General features: G+C 45.7%; 1 protein-coding gene across 1 annotated transcript; it reads left to right on the top strand.

Moving 5' to 3' along the window:
- The first annotated feature begins 1562 nt into the window (after positions 1 to 1562).
- LOC107192516 (BMP-binding endothelial regulator protein) lies at positions 1563 to 11896 on the top strand. Its single transcript, XM_015581795.1, has 10 exons — positions 1563 to 1650; positions 4023 to 4108; positions 6212 to 6314; positions 7540 to 7716; positions 8323 to 8505; positions 8764 to 9023; positions 9143 to 9302; positions 10291 to 10478; positions 10581 to 10978; positions 11349 to 11896. The coding sequence occupies exons 1-10, from the start codon at positions 1563 to 1565 to the stop codon at positions 11617 to 11619; spliced, it is 1914 nt and encodes a 637-aa protein (XP_015437281.1). The 3' UTR covers positions 11620 to 11896.
- Positions 11897 to 19724: the final 7828 nt, after the last annotated feature.

The raw sequence follows: 19724 nt of genomic DNA, 5'->3' as shown, positions 1-19724 counted from the left end.
AAACGACCGCTCGATTCTGGCCTGGATTACAGTTTTTTTTTTTTTTGTGGCCCTCTCGATTATTGTCTGGCTTGTTTAACACGATTATTGTCCAGGCGCTATCAAACACATACTTCGTTACCTCGGATTTCGGGCAGATAACGAATTTACGAGGGTCTGAAGCATTTCTGCTTATAAGATTACTGTCACGACACGGACCCGAGTTCGGGACAATAATCAAGATGCGTCTGTAGTACGATGCTACAGATGTATTACTGGAACCTCACCTTTGCAAGGTGTATACTCCGTTCTGACTTTTACAATAAATCTCAGAAAATTGAAATTTATCCTAAATAAGATTAAATAATATTTAATTCATTTCTATATTTAGTGAAATATCTAATTATTTCAAAAAGGAAAACAGTAAATGAAATATCATTCAATTATTTTTTGACGTCAACGGAAGATTTAGAACGAGGTACACCCTGCAAAATGGGGCCCGGGGCTGTAGTCACCCCTAACCCCTCCCCTTAATCCGGCGCTGGCACGATTCGCTGGACGTTATTGCGTAACTGCGCAGGCGACTCGTGGAAACGGCTCCTCCTCGTCTCCACGGACTTCGGGACCAGGTTTTTCTTGGAACGACAGCGAACCGGTCGTTATGGTTTTTCGAAGAATGAATACGCGCCCGCGGTCTGACTCGTGAAAATATACGAAGATCCAGCGCAAATATACAGACGGACGGAAGGTTACGTTAACGATCGGCCGTGGTGGTTTGACGCAACCGCGAAAATCCGCTCGCGTTCCCCGTCGTTTCGTTCCCCCGTTCGGTCCTCTGTTCTTCCGAGGCGATGATGCGACCGAACCAGGCTCGGATTAAGATTTTTTGTGACCCAGGACTATCAGATTTTCGGGGACCCTTTTGGTTGAAAAGCGGCGGAGAAAGGTGGGGGGATTTTTTTGTAATACAGCACTTGAACTAAATTTTAAATTATTTTAAGTAAATTCAATAACGTTTAATCATAATTAGATTGCGGATTTTATGCATTTATAACCCCTAGGGCTCTGTGAAATATAATAGAACACAAAACTTTCATCGGATCCAATGAGTTTTCCTATTTCAGTCTGAACCCAATAAGATGCTTAAGAGGAAAAATAAATGTCTACGTTTGCACCTGTCTTTATAAATTCCTTTAGACAATGTTGTTTTTCATAAAAATCCTCAGTCTAATCATAACGAAATGGAACGTTCAGAACGGGGCCCGGGGCTATAGACCCCCTAGATCCGCCCTTGATTCAGCGCTGGACCGAACAGATTCCCGATGAACGATCAGCTTTTCCATGACGAGCACGTGGCCGTTAGAAAACACGGTTCGCCGTGAATCTCCGTCGAATTCAGCGCTGGACCGAACAGATTCCCGATGAACGATCAGCTTTTCCATGACGAGCACGTGGCCGTCAGAAAACACGGTTCGCCGTGAATCTCCGTCGAACGAAGGAAAACACGATTTTTTTTACTGTTTTCAGTCGATCGTCGGTGGCGAGAACAAAGGGTGATGGACCGAAGGCTATCGAACGCGAAGATGGAGTCGTGGGCGTTGTTCTCCCTACCTCTGATCCTGGCTTTGCTCTGCTCGATCGGTTCGTGCAACGCCTCGGAGGGTATAATAGGTGAGTTTAAGTACGATTAACGGACATTCGATCGTCGACGACCACTCGCGGTTTTCCTTGTGTCGGTGAATTTAACGTCGATTCGATTCTTCTTCCGATTGCGATCGTGCCCGCGATCGAAAGTCGATCGCGTTCCCCGTTCGCGAAGGCGCGTCATGCTCCATTTACGAGTTTTAAACGCTCTATTCTTAGTCTATCTCCATTATCTGTCGGTCTATTTGCGTCGAGTCCGGTCGAATCTCGTACTCGATGACTCGGTTCGTTCGGGTATCGGTAGACCGGGATGGGAATGCGCGTGTCTGTCTTGCTTTCTTCCCGTGCTCCAACTGAGATTAATCCTTTACTTTAATTAACTTCAATATTCGGATAATTGATTTTACTGCTACATTCGACAGTACTTTGAAACGACAATAAGTAAACATAAAGAGAAAAATATATAATGGAACGAGCACGTTTGACCTAATACAAAAATGGCTGCCAACCTAACCTAAACACGACAAAAATGGCGGCAAGGCGCACAACGATTGCAGCGCCACACAAGCATATAATAGAGCGCAGTATGCAAAACATGCAAAGCTTTTATGAATGTTTACAGCTTATTACAACAGACTAGAGTGCTACCGAGTAATTTCCCAACGAAACTGGAGCGATCTTATTAATTTTCATTCGTAAAAATAACCCCAAATACACCTATCACTAAAATCGGGCATTTCACGTTCATGAACCTGATTACAAAAAAATCTATTATTCGAATATAATTGTGCCCAACACTGGTTGACACGCTGGTTCGCTCGCTCGTTCGCCTGTCTATCGGTTCCGGGCCGAACGGGTTACGCAATCACCTGGATAATGCTCGATCGACGATGGCCCATCACACACGATGGTACATCACTCGAGTCGAATCTCGTACCCTTCGATTTCACCGAGAAACGTATCGATGTATCGCGAACGGTCTTCGCTTTCGCGGTTTTCGCATAATGAAATCGAGCGTCAGAAGGGGCACGGAGAGAAAGAGAGAGGATCGTGCTCGCGTCAAAGAGTGTCTGTGTGTGTATGTAAGAAAGAGAAAAAGGGAAGGGAGAAAAAGAGAGAGAGAGAGAGAGAGAGAGAGAGAGAGAGAGGGGCGAAGGAAACAGAGTCGCGAACGCTAACGTCGCGTCCTTTCTGGTACTCATTCCTGCGCACTTGAAGCAGTTCGAATCGAGATTCCCGCGGGCGCTTTCGATCTCGTCTTATCTCGATTCGGACGTCACTTGTTCCGTAATATCAACGACAAAACACGTCGCCGAGGTGGACGGATAACAACGGAACCAGATTCGAACGGCGAACGGGTGTCGATCGCGGAAAACGAGCCGAGCCACCGGTTGCGCTCGATCGACGGGAAAGTGGAGAACGGCCTTGAAAATCGGCGCGCGTCGGGGGAATGGGTTGGCCGTGTTAAATCAAACGAATCGGTGGATTTTTCGAGCGGCGACGGACAACGACGACAAAGACGAGAAAGACAAAAAAAAGGTGGTCGCGGTGTTGCGTCGAACTGCGCGAGTGGGGGAGTCGCTGAAGCACGTTTTTAAAGAAGGTTGCTTGAAGTGTGCAGGAAATACGTGCGCGAGAGACGCCCGAGAGGGACATTGGCGGTGGCTACGCCGAGCTAGCAGCCGGGGATCATTTACGATCATGGATTCCGACTGGGAAGTGGAAGTGGTTCCACGGCGAATCCTCGATACGCCGTAGAGTATTGTCCCGTTTTGGTTAGCGCGTCGTCACGTCGGATCGGGATCGAACACGTACACGTCCCGAAACGATCGAGGGGAACCTCTCACCACGTAAGTAGCAGTTCGTTTCGTTTCGTCCTGTCCTTTCTCGTTCCGTTCCGTTTCGTTTCGTTCCGTTCCGTTTCGGTTCGTCCCGTCCCTTCTCGTTCCGTTCCGTTCCGTTTCGTTTCGTCCCGTCCCTTCTCGTTCCGTTCCGTTCCGTTTCGTTTCGTCCCGTCCCTTCTTGTTCCGTTCCGTTTCGTCCCGTCCCTTCTCGTTCCGTTCCGTGTCGTTTCGTCCCGTCCCTTCTCGTTCCGTTCCGTTTCGTTTCGTCTCGTCCTGTTCCGTCTCGTTCCGTTCCGGTTCGTTTTCTCTCGTCCTGTTCCGTCTCGTTCCGTTCCGTTTCGGAGGAAAAGAGGTCGGGGCTCACGGTCGTGCAGGAACCGTGGCACGTGGAACGCGAAGGTCGATCGTGTGGATTCATCGCGTCGAGAAATCGATATCGTGCGACCGCGAAGCGCACCGGCCGCCCACTTCACCGCGCGGTGACGCGTCGATCCGTTTCCACATTACCGGATATTCTTTTTCGCTTCGTGATTAGCGTAGCGGGTTTGATTGCAGGTAGCCGAGAAACGTGCGACGTCGAGGGAGAAGATTTCACCGTCGACAAGATCCCGAACACCAAGTGTTTCAACTGCATATGCAAGGTAACTACTGTGATTCCTCGACGAATGCGACATGAGCAAATGAGCAGCCTATTCCTACCACTAGGGAGTAGGTTGGAGGAACCAATCAAAACAGAGTACACAGAAGCTAGCAAGGGCTCGGCTTTGGGTAAATAACAAATTTATGAGAGGCTGAAAACCTTTCCGCCTTTGTATGATTGGCTTCGAAGCGGACGCGAGTACGTTGCACTTATCGAGACAGTACTGTATGTACGTCGAGACACACGCGATCGTATACCAAGTTGGGTATGTAATCTAATTACAAAATCTAAATTGTAATTGCGAGATAATTACAATTCCAATTACATTGTAATTTTTATTGTAAATTTAGCATAAATAATTACAATGTAATTGTTATTTGGGTTTTGTAATTAGATTACATTTTGACGTAGTAACGACGTAAGGTCTTGCAGTGTTTAACCATTGGTCGGCGAAATACCCCTCTTGCCACAGTGCCGTTTGTAGCAGCCGGGCAACTCGGTAGATTACGATACCATACGGTACATATACACAGAGATACATAGATATTCGTTGGAAAAGGTCGTCTCGCCTCGCGCGGTTCGGTCACGCTATCTAGACCTATCGGGCTGAAAAATGCTTTCGAGTATCGTCCGGCTTCGACTCGGGTCGCACGATGTTCACAAGTATAGACGCGATGTTAGCAGAACTGTCCGGCAATTATCAGCGCGTTTGGTTCGTTGACTCGTTGAACTCGCGGGGAGAATCTTGTTTTCTCGGGTTGCGCGATCACCGGACTCCAGATGCGAATCGTGCCAGCTGCGAGAGCGACACAATTATCCCGGCTCGACTTCGTCCGATTTCGCATCGTTCGGGGGAGGATCGAAGATGTGGATCCCGTATTCACTGCGACATCATCGCGAAACATCCATTTCTCCTCTTTGGCTTGTTCCTTTCGATTTCACTGGGAGAACGAAAACCTCATTTTAACCACTCGTGTACACACACGAGCAAACTAGACTTCCACTAGGGGAAAAAGTGACGTAGGTGAAGGGCCTCCTACCCACTTGGGAAATTTATTTCAAGTACTGAAATAAATGTTAAATCGAATCTTAATTTGGCACTTATTTCAGTAATTTCCAATCCCAAGTCGTAGGAGCATGGTAAAAGGTCTTTTCTTTACATTACTTTTTCCCCTAGCGGAAGCCGAATTTGTACGTGAGTGTACCCTCGCGAGCAAGCTCGGCTTCCGCTAGGGGAAAAAGTGATATAAGGGAAAGACCTCATACCACTTGGTACTGGGAAATATTGAAATTTATGCCAAATTAACATTCGATTTAACATTCACTTCAGTACTTGAAATAATATCAAGTGATAATAATAAACAACGAAGAATACATACTAATTTTTAAAAACGCAAATAGTAACGTAGAATTCATCTACAAACTGTATGTTTTAAGGATCAAGAGTAGGATCATAACAAATTCACTCAACGAAAACAGATCACACTCGTGATCGTGATTCTGCGATCACTGTGATAAATCACCGTTAGTGATTTTGCACACCATCTCTAGTAATACATACACCTCGTGTCACGGCGGATAACGCGCGTCTGCGCATGCGCGCGCATTCACCGGTCGTAATCTTTGTTATTTTCGAGAGCCGCGACCTTCTCGGCTGTCGCTGCGCGACTATCCGTGACCCGTGTTAAATTGCTTTACGCAATTCGGCCGCGAGATATATCCCCCAAGGGTTTAATTATAGGTCGCGATAACGAGCGTGAGATAGAGAGAGAGGGAACCTGTGGTATATATCACTCGGGGACGCGAGAACAGCCGATAGCCCGAACAGAGAATGAATTCGAGACGCGTCGCGGTCCCGCGACCACCATAGTTCCCCCACCCTCCCCATCCACGAGAAACTCTTTCCTTTTCCAGAAGTAGAATCTGTATAATACACTTTTTTTTACACGGAAGATACGTTCCTCGAAAAATCGTGTTTAAGAAAAATTTTTTCCTTCGACCGTATTATTTGAAAATCGTGTAGAAAAAGAGTTAGGTTATGCAAATGATTATCCACGTCTCATCCTTGTTTTTTTTTCTTCTTTTTTTTTATCTCTGTCCACAGAACGGTTTCGTCGAGTGCCGAAAGCAGCACGAGTGTCCCAGCATCGAAGGCTGTTACACGTTGCTGGAGCCACGGGAGGAAGAGTGCTGTCACAGGTGTAAAGGTAACAGAATAGCAACGTTAATCATCCCATCCCTCTGGTAGTAGAGTAAAGTAGCCTGACACAGTTTATAATTTCTAACATATCATAAAGTACACTTCCTACATTTAAAACCTGTGTCGTATTTCAATGAAAGTACTTCTAATCGAAAATTATGCACACTTCAAAAAATGGGTCTCATATTCGGCTACTTTACTCCGTAGTCCGAAACAATCGCTACGCTCGGTCGCTTTGGTTGCTCGCGGTTCACGAGCACGCGGTAAAAGAAAGAAGAGGACGACGGAGTCGTTCAGCGAGAGGAATGCCCCGGGGGCCCCGTAGAGAGCATTGTTCTCGCGGCACAATGCCGCTTCTGTTCGTCGATACGGCGATAAACCCGAGGAACTTCGGCATCGCCGCGCCATTCGTCCGACTGTTTACACCGGGAACCCTAGACAAACAAATATGTACGCACACTTCGGCTTGGGAACCGCGCGGCCTCTTTATCTCACTCTGTCTCTATTAATTATGCTAACCGTGACGCAAGCTCGTCCCTATTCGCGGGCGACCAATCGACCAACGAAATTCCTCTCGTAACTCGAGAAACACTTTAACCCCTTGCCTTATAACATCGAGTCGGACACGTGATAACGATTTCAAACTGAATTCAAGTGAACATGTATGTTACTCGTGTTCTTTGAATCGACGTGAAATACTGTTTCGCTGGTACGAACCTCTGAGCTTTAGAATAAATGTAAGATAATAATAATTTTAAATATATGTAACGGTTGCCATAAGCAGACTGCGGATTCTATGCATTTACAGAGCTCTGCGAAATAGAGGAAACGAACAAATTTCCATGAGATGTAATGAGTTTTTTTTTATATGATTCTGAACATAATGAGATCCTTAAAAGAAATGGGGAAGTCATGCATTTACTCTGGTCTTTTCGAATTACTTTAGAAACTGTGATTTTCCATAAAAATACACAGTCTGGCCATAAGAATAGAATTCCTTTTTTATCGAGGAAAATATTAATGATAAAGTAGTTCTCGAGACAGAAGTCGTAAACAAAATTGTAAGGCAAGGAGTTAATCGCGGATACCAGAGGTGCTGCCCTGCCCGCGATCTAGAGCTTAAGTATTTCACGGTACTTTTCCGTTGAATTCGTTCGGAGCGACGCGGCACCACCATCGTTCATTCGTGACTTTTTTCGCGTAACGAAAATTCTTGATTTTCTAATCGACAGGGTGTACAAGAAACGGGGTGTACCATGAGTCCGAGACCGAGTGGACGGAGGGAAATGACCCGTGTAAAGTATTCACCTGCAAGGCTGGGGTTATCACCGAATCACGATTGCACTGTTACACGCCTTGCTCGAAACCGATTCCTGCCCCACCGGGTCAATGCTGTCCCGTATGCGCGGGTAGGTTCCGCGGGACAGGAGCAACGATTTTGAAATGGACTCGCGAGGAGACTCATGAGGTGATATGAAACAAGTTTTTCCTTTGCAAAAATGTCATCCGAGGCTTTGTTAACGAGATAACAGACTCCTCTCGATTATTGTCCCGAATTCGGGTCCACGCCAGGACAATAATCTCGTAGGGAGAAATGCTTCAGACCCTCGTGAATTTGTTTTTTGCCTGAAGCCCGAGACTCGGCGACAAAGTATGCGCTTGACAATGGTGGGGGATAACGACTGGACAATAATCGTGTAGAGCAAGCCAGATGATAATCAAGAGGAGTCTGTAGTAGCGGAAAACCCCGACCAATTAGAGCGCGAGTGTAGCGGCCGAGTTCCCGCGGTAACGTTGGTTACGCGCTGCGATTGGTAGTCGATGCTACCGCGGGAGATCGGCCGGCAGACTCGCGCTCTGATTGGTCGGAGTTTTTCGTTAATATCTCGTTAACAAAGCCTCGGACAACATGTTTGCTAAGGAAAAACTTGTTTCAAATCGCCTCACGAGTCTCCCATTTACGGGTCCTCCAATATTTTTGTTGTACAAACTATTCGTTTCTGTTGGCTCCGCAGGATGCCACGTGAACGGACAAATGGTGACGGCGGACAGAACCGTGACGACTACCGAGGATCCATGCGTGACCTGCAGATGCAACGCGGGACGATTGATCTGCGCGAAACAAGCCTGTCCGGTGCTGCACTGCCCGTCTTCGAGAATAATTCACGATTCTGGCGAGTGTTGTCCCCGGTGCAAAGGTGGGTTTTTAGCTGCCTCGAGACCTTCACGACCCTTTTCGATCGTGCTTTCGATACGTGTCGTGAAGTTTGCCCCCCCCCCCATTTTGTGAAAAATTAAAAAATGATTATTGTATTAGTTTGTACTATTTTTGAAACAAGTTTTTCGTTACTATCTCTTTAACAAAGCCACGGATAACATTTTTGCTAAGGAAAAACTTGTTTCGAATCACCTCATTTTTACACTGGTCCACCATTTTTCCCGACTGACGCGAACAGGTAGCGGGCGATACCTGTCACCGCCGAAAGGCGCGTGCATGCTCGGCACGATGATCTACAATTCGGGGAAGCAGTTCTACGCGGACCAATGCACGCGATGCAGCTGCTCTAATTCGGCTGTGAGCTGCGTCCGAGAGACCTGCCCGGTCCACGACTGTCCGAACGAGCATCAGATCGTTCTACCGGGTCGTTGTTGTCCCCAGTGTCCCGAGATCGAGGAGGTTCGACCATCGTGCTCGTACGCCGGCAAAACATACGGGGCGAGTATTTTTCGTCGGTTCGACTTATCCCGTTCGACACGTGAACCGCGAGTTTCGACAGATTTCGACTATCGACCAGTTTCCCCGGGGTTTAAAGGTGCTTTTTTTGCCCTAGGCAGGATGGTGAAACTTGGAAGCTTGACTCGTGCAAGGCATGCGCTTGCACTCAGGGCAAGGTGCGCTGCGTGATGCCGATGTGCCCGTCATTGAATCTACCCTGCCCGCCGAATTCGAGGTTGGAACACCCGGAGGGCCAGTGTTGTCCACGCTGCGTCGAAAGTAATATTTCGACTATTAAGGCCCGTTTATACACATCCGTTCCGTGTACTACCTAGTGGTGGGCACCATCGACTAAATTAAACTATCGACTAATGATTATTTAGTCGCAACATACTATCGACTATCTAGTCGATAGTTTTTAGTCAACTGAAATTTTGCTTTATAGGTTATGTATAGATTATGTCATCAACTTTTCAGCACCATTGGTGTATTTACCTTTTGAAAATCTATTAGTTCATAGATGGAATTTCAAAAATATAAGTGGTAAAGAAGTTTTTTTAAACAATTACTAACATTCGATTTTTTGTAAGCTATTTAATATCGGCAGTTAAAAAATTAACTGCTCTAAATTTTTTATGAAAATCAATTAGGTTATAAGCAATAATTTGCACAGTTCTTGGTAATGCATAAAAAAATATATGGAAAAATTACAATTCGTTTGCATCACGAAGAAGATAATCAAGATCCAGTCAATAGCGATCAATAGCTCGATAGTTCGAGCGTGTCGCTTGAAGCGACTAAATTTAATCGACTAAAGTAGTCGCTTCAAGCGACTAATATTATTCGCCTCAAGTTAGTCGCTTCAAGCGACTAAAGTAGTCGACGATTGACAAATATTAGTCGACTGAAAGTAGTCGTTGGTTACTATCGACTTAGTCGATAGTTTTTAGTCGATGGTGCCCATCACTAGTCCTACAAGTCGGAGTACGTAGCCACCGCTAGCGCGGGACCTCCGGCTGGCAAACTCGCGCTGTGATTGGTCGGGATTTTTCGTTAATATCTCGTTAACGAAGCCTTAGATTACATTCTTGTTAAGGAAAAACTTGTTCCAATTCACCCCTCGAGTGCCCCATTTCCGGGTCGGGCAACATTTTTGTTACACCCTGTATACAGATCAGTGCTCCCCCCCCCCCCGAACATGGCAATATAATTAGAGTCTACTGTAATACTATATAATATGTACACTCTGGTTTCGTGTTGTCTACAGGCGACGGTGTCTGCACCGTGTTCGGCGATCCCCATTATCGCACGTTCGACGGGAAGTTTTACAGCTTCAAGGGAGCTTGCAAGTACCAGTTGGCCAGCGATTGCGCGGGTCACACGTTCAGCGTGAGGGTGACCAACGACGCCAAATCGACCAAGTTCTCCGCGTGGACCAAAACGATCGCCGTGAAGGTGGGAAAAAACTCGACTCGGTTACGGATCTCCCTGCACAGTTCAGAAAAACAATGTCATAAACGCGTGCGCGGATCTTCATGTGTTCTACGGTGATCGTAGGTCGGCGATCTGAAGGTGAATCTCGGTCAAAAGATGCGAGTCAAGGTGAACGGGAAGAAGGTCGAGGTGCCGTACCGGGTGCCGAACCGATTGGAGGTGAACCGAACGTCGGACAGCGTGATCGTGAGCACGCAGATCGGCATCAAGGTTCTATGGGACGGCATCAGTTTTCTCGAGGTGTCCGCCCCGACTTCGTACAGAGGACGGCTCTGCGGTCTTTGCGGAAACTTCAATTCCCTCCCGAAGGACGATTTTACGAATCGCAGGGGCAGACTGTTGCAGGATCCGCAACCGTTCGGTCAGTCCTGGGCGGTTGGAGCGAAAAGAAGTTGCGTCAGACCTAAACCGGCGGCTAATCTCGACCGTGAGAGACGTTGCAGAGGACGAAAGGATCACCGGTAAGCAACAACGTCTAAACTCAGAGTTGGGCAAATTGTATAACGAATAACGATTTTATTCAACCAAAAATTATTCGTTATTCGCTTTAGAGAGTTATTCGAATACGATTTTATTCGTTATTCGAACTGATTTAAAGACGAATAAACGTGACTCCCGACATCTATAGACAGATCTATCGTGAAAGTTAAAAAATGACCGAGTTTGTTTCATGTCATGGAAACGTAATCTATGGAAATGTAGGGTTCCAGTAATTTTATAAAATATAGGTCCTCCACTGATCGTATCAGAAACGATCGCGAAAAATTACGAATCACCGTGAAAACTCACGGTGATTGTTCCTGCCATCTCTAATTTTGATCGATTTCGCAGGTTGTGCAATCGGTTGCGATCCCAGATTTTCGACGCGTGCCACAAGAAGGTGAACCCGACGATGTACTACAAGGCTTGCCTGCAGGACATGTGCGAGTGCCCTACCGAGAATTGCTACTGCGAATCGTTCACCGCGTACGCGCACGAGTGCAAGAGACTCGGGATTCAGTTGTCGCATTGGCGAAAATCGACCAGGTGTCGAACCGGTTGGGATCAGACAGCCGCCGCTGTCGCCGTAGGTTCGACGGTGCTCGGCTCGCGTTTCCCTTGATTCTCGTCGTTCGAATCGGGACTGGGTTGGTCGTGGTCGCTCTGCCGTCACATGGCCAACTCTAGTACAGTTCCAGAACATGTGATGTGGTAACACTGTATATGTCGCTTTTATAAGCATATTTAATAAGGGCCAGTTGACTCATTCACATGTAAATTTACCTAGCAGGTACTACAACATGCGACCAATATCTCCTTAAAGGCCCATTATACCCATCCGTGCCGTGTCCGTCGCCATCCGTGGCACCGACAGTCCGAGCGCCCGGATCGAACACGGAACGGACACGTAACGGACACGTAACGGACACGGAATGTACACGGAACGGACACGGAACGGAGAGGGAACGGACACGGAACGGACACGGAACGGAGAGGGAACGGACACGGAACGGACACGGTCCGAATATGTATAAATGGCCTATAATTTTCATAGTACTAACGACAGCGTTGCCAAAATTACTATGTTCCGGCCTTGTACCAGAGTTGGCCGTGGCCGTGATCGTCGACCGAGGAACGCGATCGATCTGTTCCGTTTATGGCGACGAAGCACCGAAACACGCGCCATCTTGATTCGAGGTGTGTGTGTGTGTCTCGAACACGCGGTTTTCCGGCATCGATTCTCGCAAACGCCGCGAAACTCCGCGAGCCATCCCTTCCTCTCCGCGTTTGTTCGTTCGCTCGTCTCCTCACGCGTGTCTCTCTCTGTCCGTGTCTCTCTGATCGTCGCGGATGAACGAGCCAGGCCAAACGCGGGAGACCGCTCGAGGAATAAACCTTTACTAGTCACCCACCGTTTCTCCCGCGCGTTCGACAGCCCCCCCCCCCCCCGAAATCCTCCTTCGCCCAGCGTTCGCTGAACGAACAATGAACAATAAACAACGAACGACGCTCGCCGACGCGCAACGAGAACGGATATCGTCGCGAACGGTTCCGGAACACCGTGCAGTATTTCGGCCGATGAGCAGGCTCGCGGCATAGCATCTACGTCCCACGCGCCCCCCCCCCCTCTTTCCTCCGTCGCTCGATTCTTTCGAATTCTTCGTTTCTTCTAGATTTAACGAGATAACCCCACCGCGAGCTACACTGGCAGAAATGTCTAGAAAGTTGTTTTTTTGTGAATTGTAATTATTCCGAATCGGTGAAAATGATTTGTGTTTAGTAGCATTTTGGGATTAGTTAACACTAACCGTACCCGAGACTTTTATATACCTGTTTGTACCGTATGTAAAACCGATCATTTGAACGGTGGTCGGTACGGTTAGTGTTAAAGAAGGCGTACTTACATATCGGTTTCAAAAAATTAATATAACATTTGTTTAAAAAAAATATATATATATAATTCAACGGAAAATAATTGTTTTTCACTGTTTCTATGTTGGTATGTACATAGTGTAACCTCTATTTTTTTTTTAATGAAAATACGAAAACAGATCGATGGAGCAGTAAAATTGGTGGTATTTTGAAAATATCTATGGAAATGATGATGACTTTATAGAAATTTCGGCCAGTGTCTCGCACGCGTCTAGCTCCACGTACACAGGGTGATTTCCGTGGTTCCGCGGCACGACCGAGATCCGAACAAGACGGCCTGATTCGATTTTTCGCGTAAGTACGTGCACTAGTCGCGCGTAAAGCAGCGTTTACACTAGGCAATCGACTAAAAAGATTTACCCTATAGAAGGCTTCGACTTAATTCTGTCTTTTACATTAGCAATGGTTAATTCCTCTAAATCCATTTTTTTTATTATTCCTTTCATTGCGGTTTTCTTTAAATTTAAATTTTTTTATGTATTACTTGTACTGTTCCATACACATTCCTGGTGTCGACAGAGGTCTATAAATGTATTTATATTTTATTAATTCCAATCTAATTTAGACATTTTCGTCCGTCTACGAGCGATTTCATAAAATTATGAACGTTCTGTTTCAGTCGCCCGTGAAATATGATTTTAAGGTGTTTAAATCATCAGGTTGTTCAACCAACGGGGAATTATTAGTTGAACGACTAAAAATCGTTTCGACTTGTTTAAAATCCTATTTACACAGGCGACTTTGAACGACTTCAACTTGTCAAGTGTAGACGCCGCTTAATGCAGACGTCCAGATTCGCGTAGGACAGGGGCACAGACGTGACTCCAGATGAAAAACACTCGCCTGATCGCCCGACCGCAATTCCTTTCTTTGTTCGACGCGCTCAATCGTGCACGCGATTCTCAGTTTTCTGTTCGCTTTGCTTTTCTCCCTCTATCCTTTTTTCCACTCTCATCCTTGACCTTTCTTTCGTTTTTTCTCTCTTCTTAGCATGGTTTATCTTATCTGTTAAAAAGTGTACACAACGCGAGGACGGACGTATCCGCGCCCCTACACCTACGGCCAATGTGTTGTTTGTTTGTTTGCGCGCGCACGCGTGCTTCGATGTATGTACTGTACCGATGATATAACCGTCAACTTTTCACAAAGGAACCGTAAATATACCGGATAGTCCAAAGCTTTAGCCAATTTTTATCGACTACACTGTATAGAGGTACTCTGGTACGGATCGAATACGAGTAAAATAAATGACTTATATTCGTAATAATTAAGTACGTAGTAACTCGTCTATTTCGCAAACGAAACTAACCAACGAAAGAGGCGGCTCACTTACCGGCAACTTGTTGACACTTCCCAGTCCTATCCTCTCCGACTTCTTTGGGCATCGTGGATCTCGTTCGAATCACGTTTATCACAAACACTTGGGTCACGCGGAATAAACCGTATACTCGTAATACATACACACCCGGGAGATCGAAAATATCGACGAGAAAAACCAACCGTGATGTTCGCGTTTCAAATCATTCGTTTGGAACCGGAAGGACGCGAAGGAATGCCCGCCAGTGCGCCTCGTCGATGCTTGCCGTGTGGCGACACCTCTACGACTGATCGTAACAAACCAATGGGATCTTGACCACGGCCGGTCACTTTCGTTCTCGAACGCCATCGTTTCGCTCGAAATTTCACAGTAGGGGTCTGTTTATTGTAGGCTTTTTTTTTTTTGCAGCATAGGTACGCCCTTTGTTCACACGCATGGGTGCATCCCACTATCTCGCCACGTATACCGAGCAAACTCGGCTTCCACTAGGGGAAAAAGTGGTGTATTAAAGAGCCTCGTACCACTTGGTATCGGGAATTACTAAAATTTCTATCAAATTAACATTCGACATTAAGATTTTGTTCAGTACTTGAAATAAATTTACCAAGTGATAGGAGGCCCTTTTCTTACGTCACTTTTTCCCCTAGCGGAATCTGAGTTTGCTTGCCAGGTTACGTACGGTGTCGCGTTTAACTCGCATATTTTTCGTCGCAGAAATTGCGGTATATATAATATTGTTTTAATAGAAAGTTTTAATACCCAATGATATTCATGAATAAACTATTTTGGTACCTCTAATACTAACGGAGATAGTAACGGTGGCAATGGTGATCGAACAATGCGTACATCCGCCCACCCTACATGAATCTACGTCAACAAAAGAGCTCGCGGGTGGTTGAAGTTTGCTTAATTTAGTATTCCTGGAGATTTAGCACTCTACAGCCCCGAATGTTTGAATAAACAAGCTACTACTGTACCTGCGAAACATCTGGAATGTTTTCCTACGAATCACGATTCATTTCATGCGTTTACCCTTACCTGACCTGACCTGTCATCGCCATCATGAACGGTTATCGCGGATCGACGACTGGTGCAGCCATCTGCCGTCGTATTCTCGAAAAAGGTATACAAACCGGAAGATAAAAATGAGAGAATGAACGCCGTGATAGACCGGAAAATAGTTGGCGCCGAATGTTAACGTATCTAAACGATTTATATCTCAAAAAATTGCTCCCGAAGCATCGTTAATAGTTAATGAGAGATTCGCAGAAGAAAAAGCAAAAATTTGTTGTTAACAACAACAGCGAAATCTCTCCCCCGGTGGAGGCGTCAGAGATCCCGTGTGGTGTGATCGTGGAGTCGTAGAATCCCCGCAGGTGGCGCCAGAGACTCCGTGTGGTGAGATCCAGGGGTCACAGAACCCCCGGTGGTGGCGCCAGACACCCCGCCTAGTGAAGTCGTGGGGTCATAGAACCCCGGTGGAGGCGCCAGGGACCCGGTTGTGGTGAGATCCTGGGGTCACAGAACCCCCGGTGGAGGCGGCAGAGACCCCGTATGGTGAGATGTACCCTCACGAGCAAAGTTATTGAGATATCTGACTATTGATTATTATAAAACAGATCAGGAGCAATTTTTTGGTACCATAATATTTGTGTAAAAAGGTCATTTACAACCTATTTTGTTAACAACAAATTGTTACCTTTTCTTTTGCGAATATCTCATTAACTATTAACGGTGCTGGGGTAGCAATTTCAAATTCGGAAGGAGCAAATTGGGAGCAATTTTTTTAGATATAAATCGTTAAGATACGTTAACATTCGGGGCCAACTATTTTCCGGTCCGTGATAGCGTTTACGCGCACGGGCAAACAACGATCTTTGTCGTGACACGATCCGAAACTTTTATTATGACATTATAAATGCACAAAACATCTTAAAAATATGGGTGTACGTGTGAACGTGTATAGTCATGGGACGCGTGGTCGAGAGAACAACAGACTTGATTTATAGCTTCGCGAATAAACGGAGCTACGCGGGTAATGTTTCATAAATTTCGAGTATGTATCCTGTATTTTTTTTTTTCTCTTTATTGAGTGTTTCGCTTCTTGTTTTACATTCGACGCAATCCGAGACTTTACGCGGCGAACCGCCGTTTCATCGAAGAGACGTTCGATACGGTAACGGAACGGAATTACTCGTCGAAGAGGTCGCCTGCATCGGAAACTTCGGTCCAAATTCTTTGCAAAGAACGCAACCCACGGGAATCATTCGTTATTTCGTTACCGTTTCGGACACGCACCCGTTAATCGGTCGTATCGTATGTCTCTTGTGCCATCGAGAAGCATTTTCGAACGCGCCTATTCGTCCAGACGATGAAAAATCCGCGACGCCGGTATATTCTCGGCAGAAAGCGTAAACAACGACTATAGCGGACAAGATACGAGCGACGAAAAATGGTGACACGGCGAGAACGAAGAGAAGAATATTGGAGAACGAAAGGGTAACGGGAAGGAAGGTAATTTCTAAAAGTTTACTTCCGGCAAATGCCAACTATGCACCTCTAACGAGAAACAAGTCGACTTGATCGTCGTGAAATAAGTAAATATCGCTCGTTGGACGCGTCTTTCATCAAATCTCTCGAGCTGTCCGCGGTTGTCATTCTCCGGTCGCTTGATCGCGAACGTGTTATAAACGATTGAGAACGCTTGGTCGTTAGTGTCGACTCTCGAGCCGCTCGAATCGTTTCCCTAGTCGATAACTGCGCCTCCCGAGTTGAGATCGTGGTTTTGAAACGTGTATTAAAAATACACGTGTAATTAATATATACAATCGTGTTTCAGTCCGTGTAGTTTTTAATACACGGATACACCGGGTATTGAGAAACGCAGATACAGACCATTCCACGTCTGAACATACGGGAAATTACGGTCGTAGTTAGCCATTATTTTTTTTAAATTTACAACATTTCTATCGCTTTCCCAAGATAAACTGTAAACATTTCGTTCGACCATCTCGATAATTTATTTTTATCATCTATCGTAACATATAGAAAGGTATATGTATAGTTTATACTACCTAAATTTTATTAATTCGGTAATTTACGGAAATCGAAGAACGCCAATATTTACAGACACTTTATGAAAACTCTTAACATCCTATTAATATTATAAAACAAAACGCATGACGTTATGTTTGAAATTCAACATTAACGTCATTTATGACATTAATTTCATCGTATACAAAGTCCGTGGAATGGCTCACTATTGTGTATTTCCATACCCGTATACCCGTGTATTTCACTACCCGTGTACCGTCGTATTCCACTACCCGTGTACCCCTGTATTTGACTACCCGTGTACCCGTGTATTTCACTACCCGTGTACCCCCGTATTCCACTACCCGTGTACCCCCGTATTCCACTACCCGTGTACCCCTGTATTTGACTACCCGTGTACCCGTGTATTTCACTACTTGTATACCCCTACATTTCACTACCCGTGTATCCCTGTATTACCCTACCCGTGTATTTTATTACCCGTCTACTCATGAACCAGTGTATTTCACTACCCATGTACCCGTGTATTTTATGACCCGTGCACTCGTGTATTTAAAACTGCACAAACTGAAACGCGGGTATATTAATTACCAGTGTACACGTATTATTTATATACACGTGTAATCGATATCTCTAACTCCCGAGTATTGTGTCCGATCGGTCGTCGAACACGATCGGTATGCATTCGATATGAACTTGTCAACTTGTTCGATTATTTTCATCGGTGGTTCATTACAAGGTCGGAAATTGTGTATAGAAGCCTAGAAAGAGGGCTACGAGTAACGTTACGGTACCGTGACGAGAAGTTGCGTCGCCTATTAAGACTTGTCCTGTAGGAGAAAAGCGAATCGCCATCACGGTCGAGTGTTAACTCATTCTCTGTTTTTTTTTGTTTGTTTTTTTTTTTCGGTTTTTCCCTTAATTTTTGGTAGAAAAATAGATTCTCGAGCAAAGGTCGCGTAGTCTCGCGGTATCCGAACGAAATCGCCCGATCGTTATTCTGGTCGTACCTCGAATGTAAAATGTTCCGGGACCAATTATTTTCAGACTCGTTCGTATATATTGTCTACCGTTGAACGAGTTCCACGTCTTAGGAACCACTGTCTTCGCGAGATCGTCACCATTCGAGGCTTCGCGTCGAAAATACAGACTCCTCTTGATTATTGTCCCGAACTCGGGTCCGCGCTGGGACAATAATCTTGTAGGGAGAAATGTTTCAGATCCTCGTAAATTCGTTTTTTGACCGAAGCTCGAGTCTCGACAACAAAAGGGTAGAGGCAACAAAGTATGCACTTGACATGGTTCCACCCCCTCCCCCATGTGATGGTGATAATGCCTGGACAATAATCGAGACGAGTCTGTACCAGCAAGCATACCACGCATCTATTCGCGGTAACGAATCGAGAAACACCGCAAACGATTCCGATACTGGATTCCACGAATACCAGACTCGGTCGATCGATCGATCGATCGATCGATATCGTCGAGACCACGTGAACCCGCCCGATCGAAGAACGAGATTGGATCGCCCGTTGAATAAGGGGACGAGAAACTACGTTACGATATACTTGTTTATTGGAACACGCTTAATAAGACGCGTAATTAATATGTTCGATTCGTTCGAAAATTACGCGAACTCGTATCTTTCCAATTGCATGGACCTGCCGGGGTGTGGTCGATAGGACGAAAAAGGAAATATGTGTATTCGTATACCTATAACCATTCTAACGATTGCAACGGTACTATTGTTGCACTCTTTTCCGTAACCTATATATTCTAACCGTGTGAACGGCAACGAAAGTATCTATCGTTTTGTCTCGAGATCGGTTCGAATGTTGCCGAACCGCCGATATTGCCGCCTCTAGTCTGACCGTGTCGTAGGAAACGGTCGTTCGCTACGCGGCAACGGATATCGATGAACCGAGAGAACTTTGGAACGAACGAATCGAAAGATTAGGAAAATGGTGCTCGAGTCGAGGGGAGAAAGGTACGAGCCTTTGTGAAAACCGTCGATTCTCGTAAGTATCCAAGTTTCATTCTTCACCTACCGGTCGTCCTACTCGTTTTGTCTCGCGTTCTATCCCGCGGAAAACGGTTTGGCCTTCGCTCGACGACTAGCGTAGGTGTATAAAAAAAAGAACAAAAAAAAAAATGGATACATCCGTGAAACCCGACAGACAGGCTCTGATCGATTACCCTCCACGACGATTACGTGCATCGATCGAGATTCCAAAGCGATTGATCGATCCTACGTGAAGTTGAAGAATGAGAGGCTCACAGACTTCTATACATATATACAGGGTGAGTCACCTAATGTTTGCACCTCAAATATTATGTTATTTTTTTTTTTTTTTAGAGATATCAAGGTCACCTTAATTTTTTAAAATTGGAACCAGCCTTTTTTCCGTGACCTTGAATTACCT

This window comes from Dufourea novaeangliae, unplaced genomic scaffold, assembly GCF_001272555.1.
Source record: "Dufourea novaeangliae isolate 0120121106 unplaced genomic scaffold, ASM127255v1 scaffold355, whole genome shotgun sequence".
In the NCBI taxonomy this organism is placed as follows: domain Eukaryota; kingdom Metazoa; phylum Arthropoda; class Insecta; order Hymenoptera; family Halictidae; genus Dufourea; species Dufourea novaeangliae.
Note: the sequence above shows the minus strand (reverse complement) of the source record. Positions and strands in the feature narration are given on the sequence as shown.

Coding starts and splice junctions, on each gene's coding strand:
- LOC107192516 (XM_015581795.1), top strand. CDS start 1,563: ATGGAGTCGTGGGCGTTGTTCTCCCTACCTCTGATCCTGGCTTTGCTC. Junction 7,717..8,322: donor ATGCTGTCCCGTATGCGCGG/GTAGGTTCCGCG, acceptor TTGGCTCCGCAG/GATGCCACGTGAACGGACAA. Junction 10,979..11,348: donor AGAGGACGAAAGGATCACCG/GTAAGCAACAAC, acceptor TCGATTTCGCAG/GTTGTGCAATCGGTTGCGAT.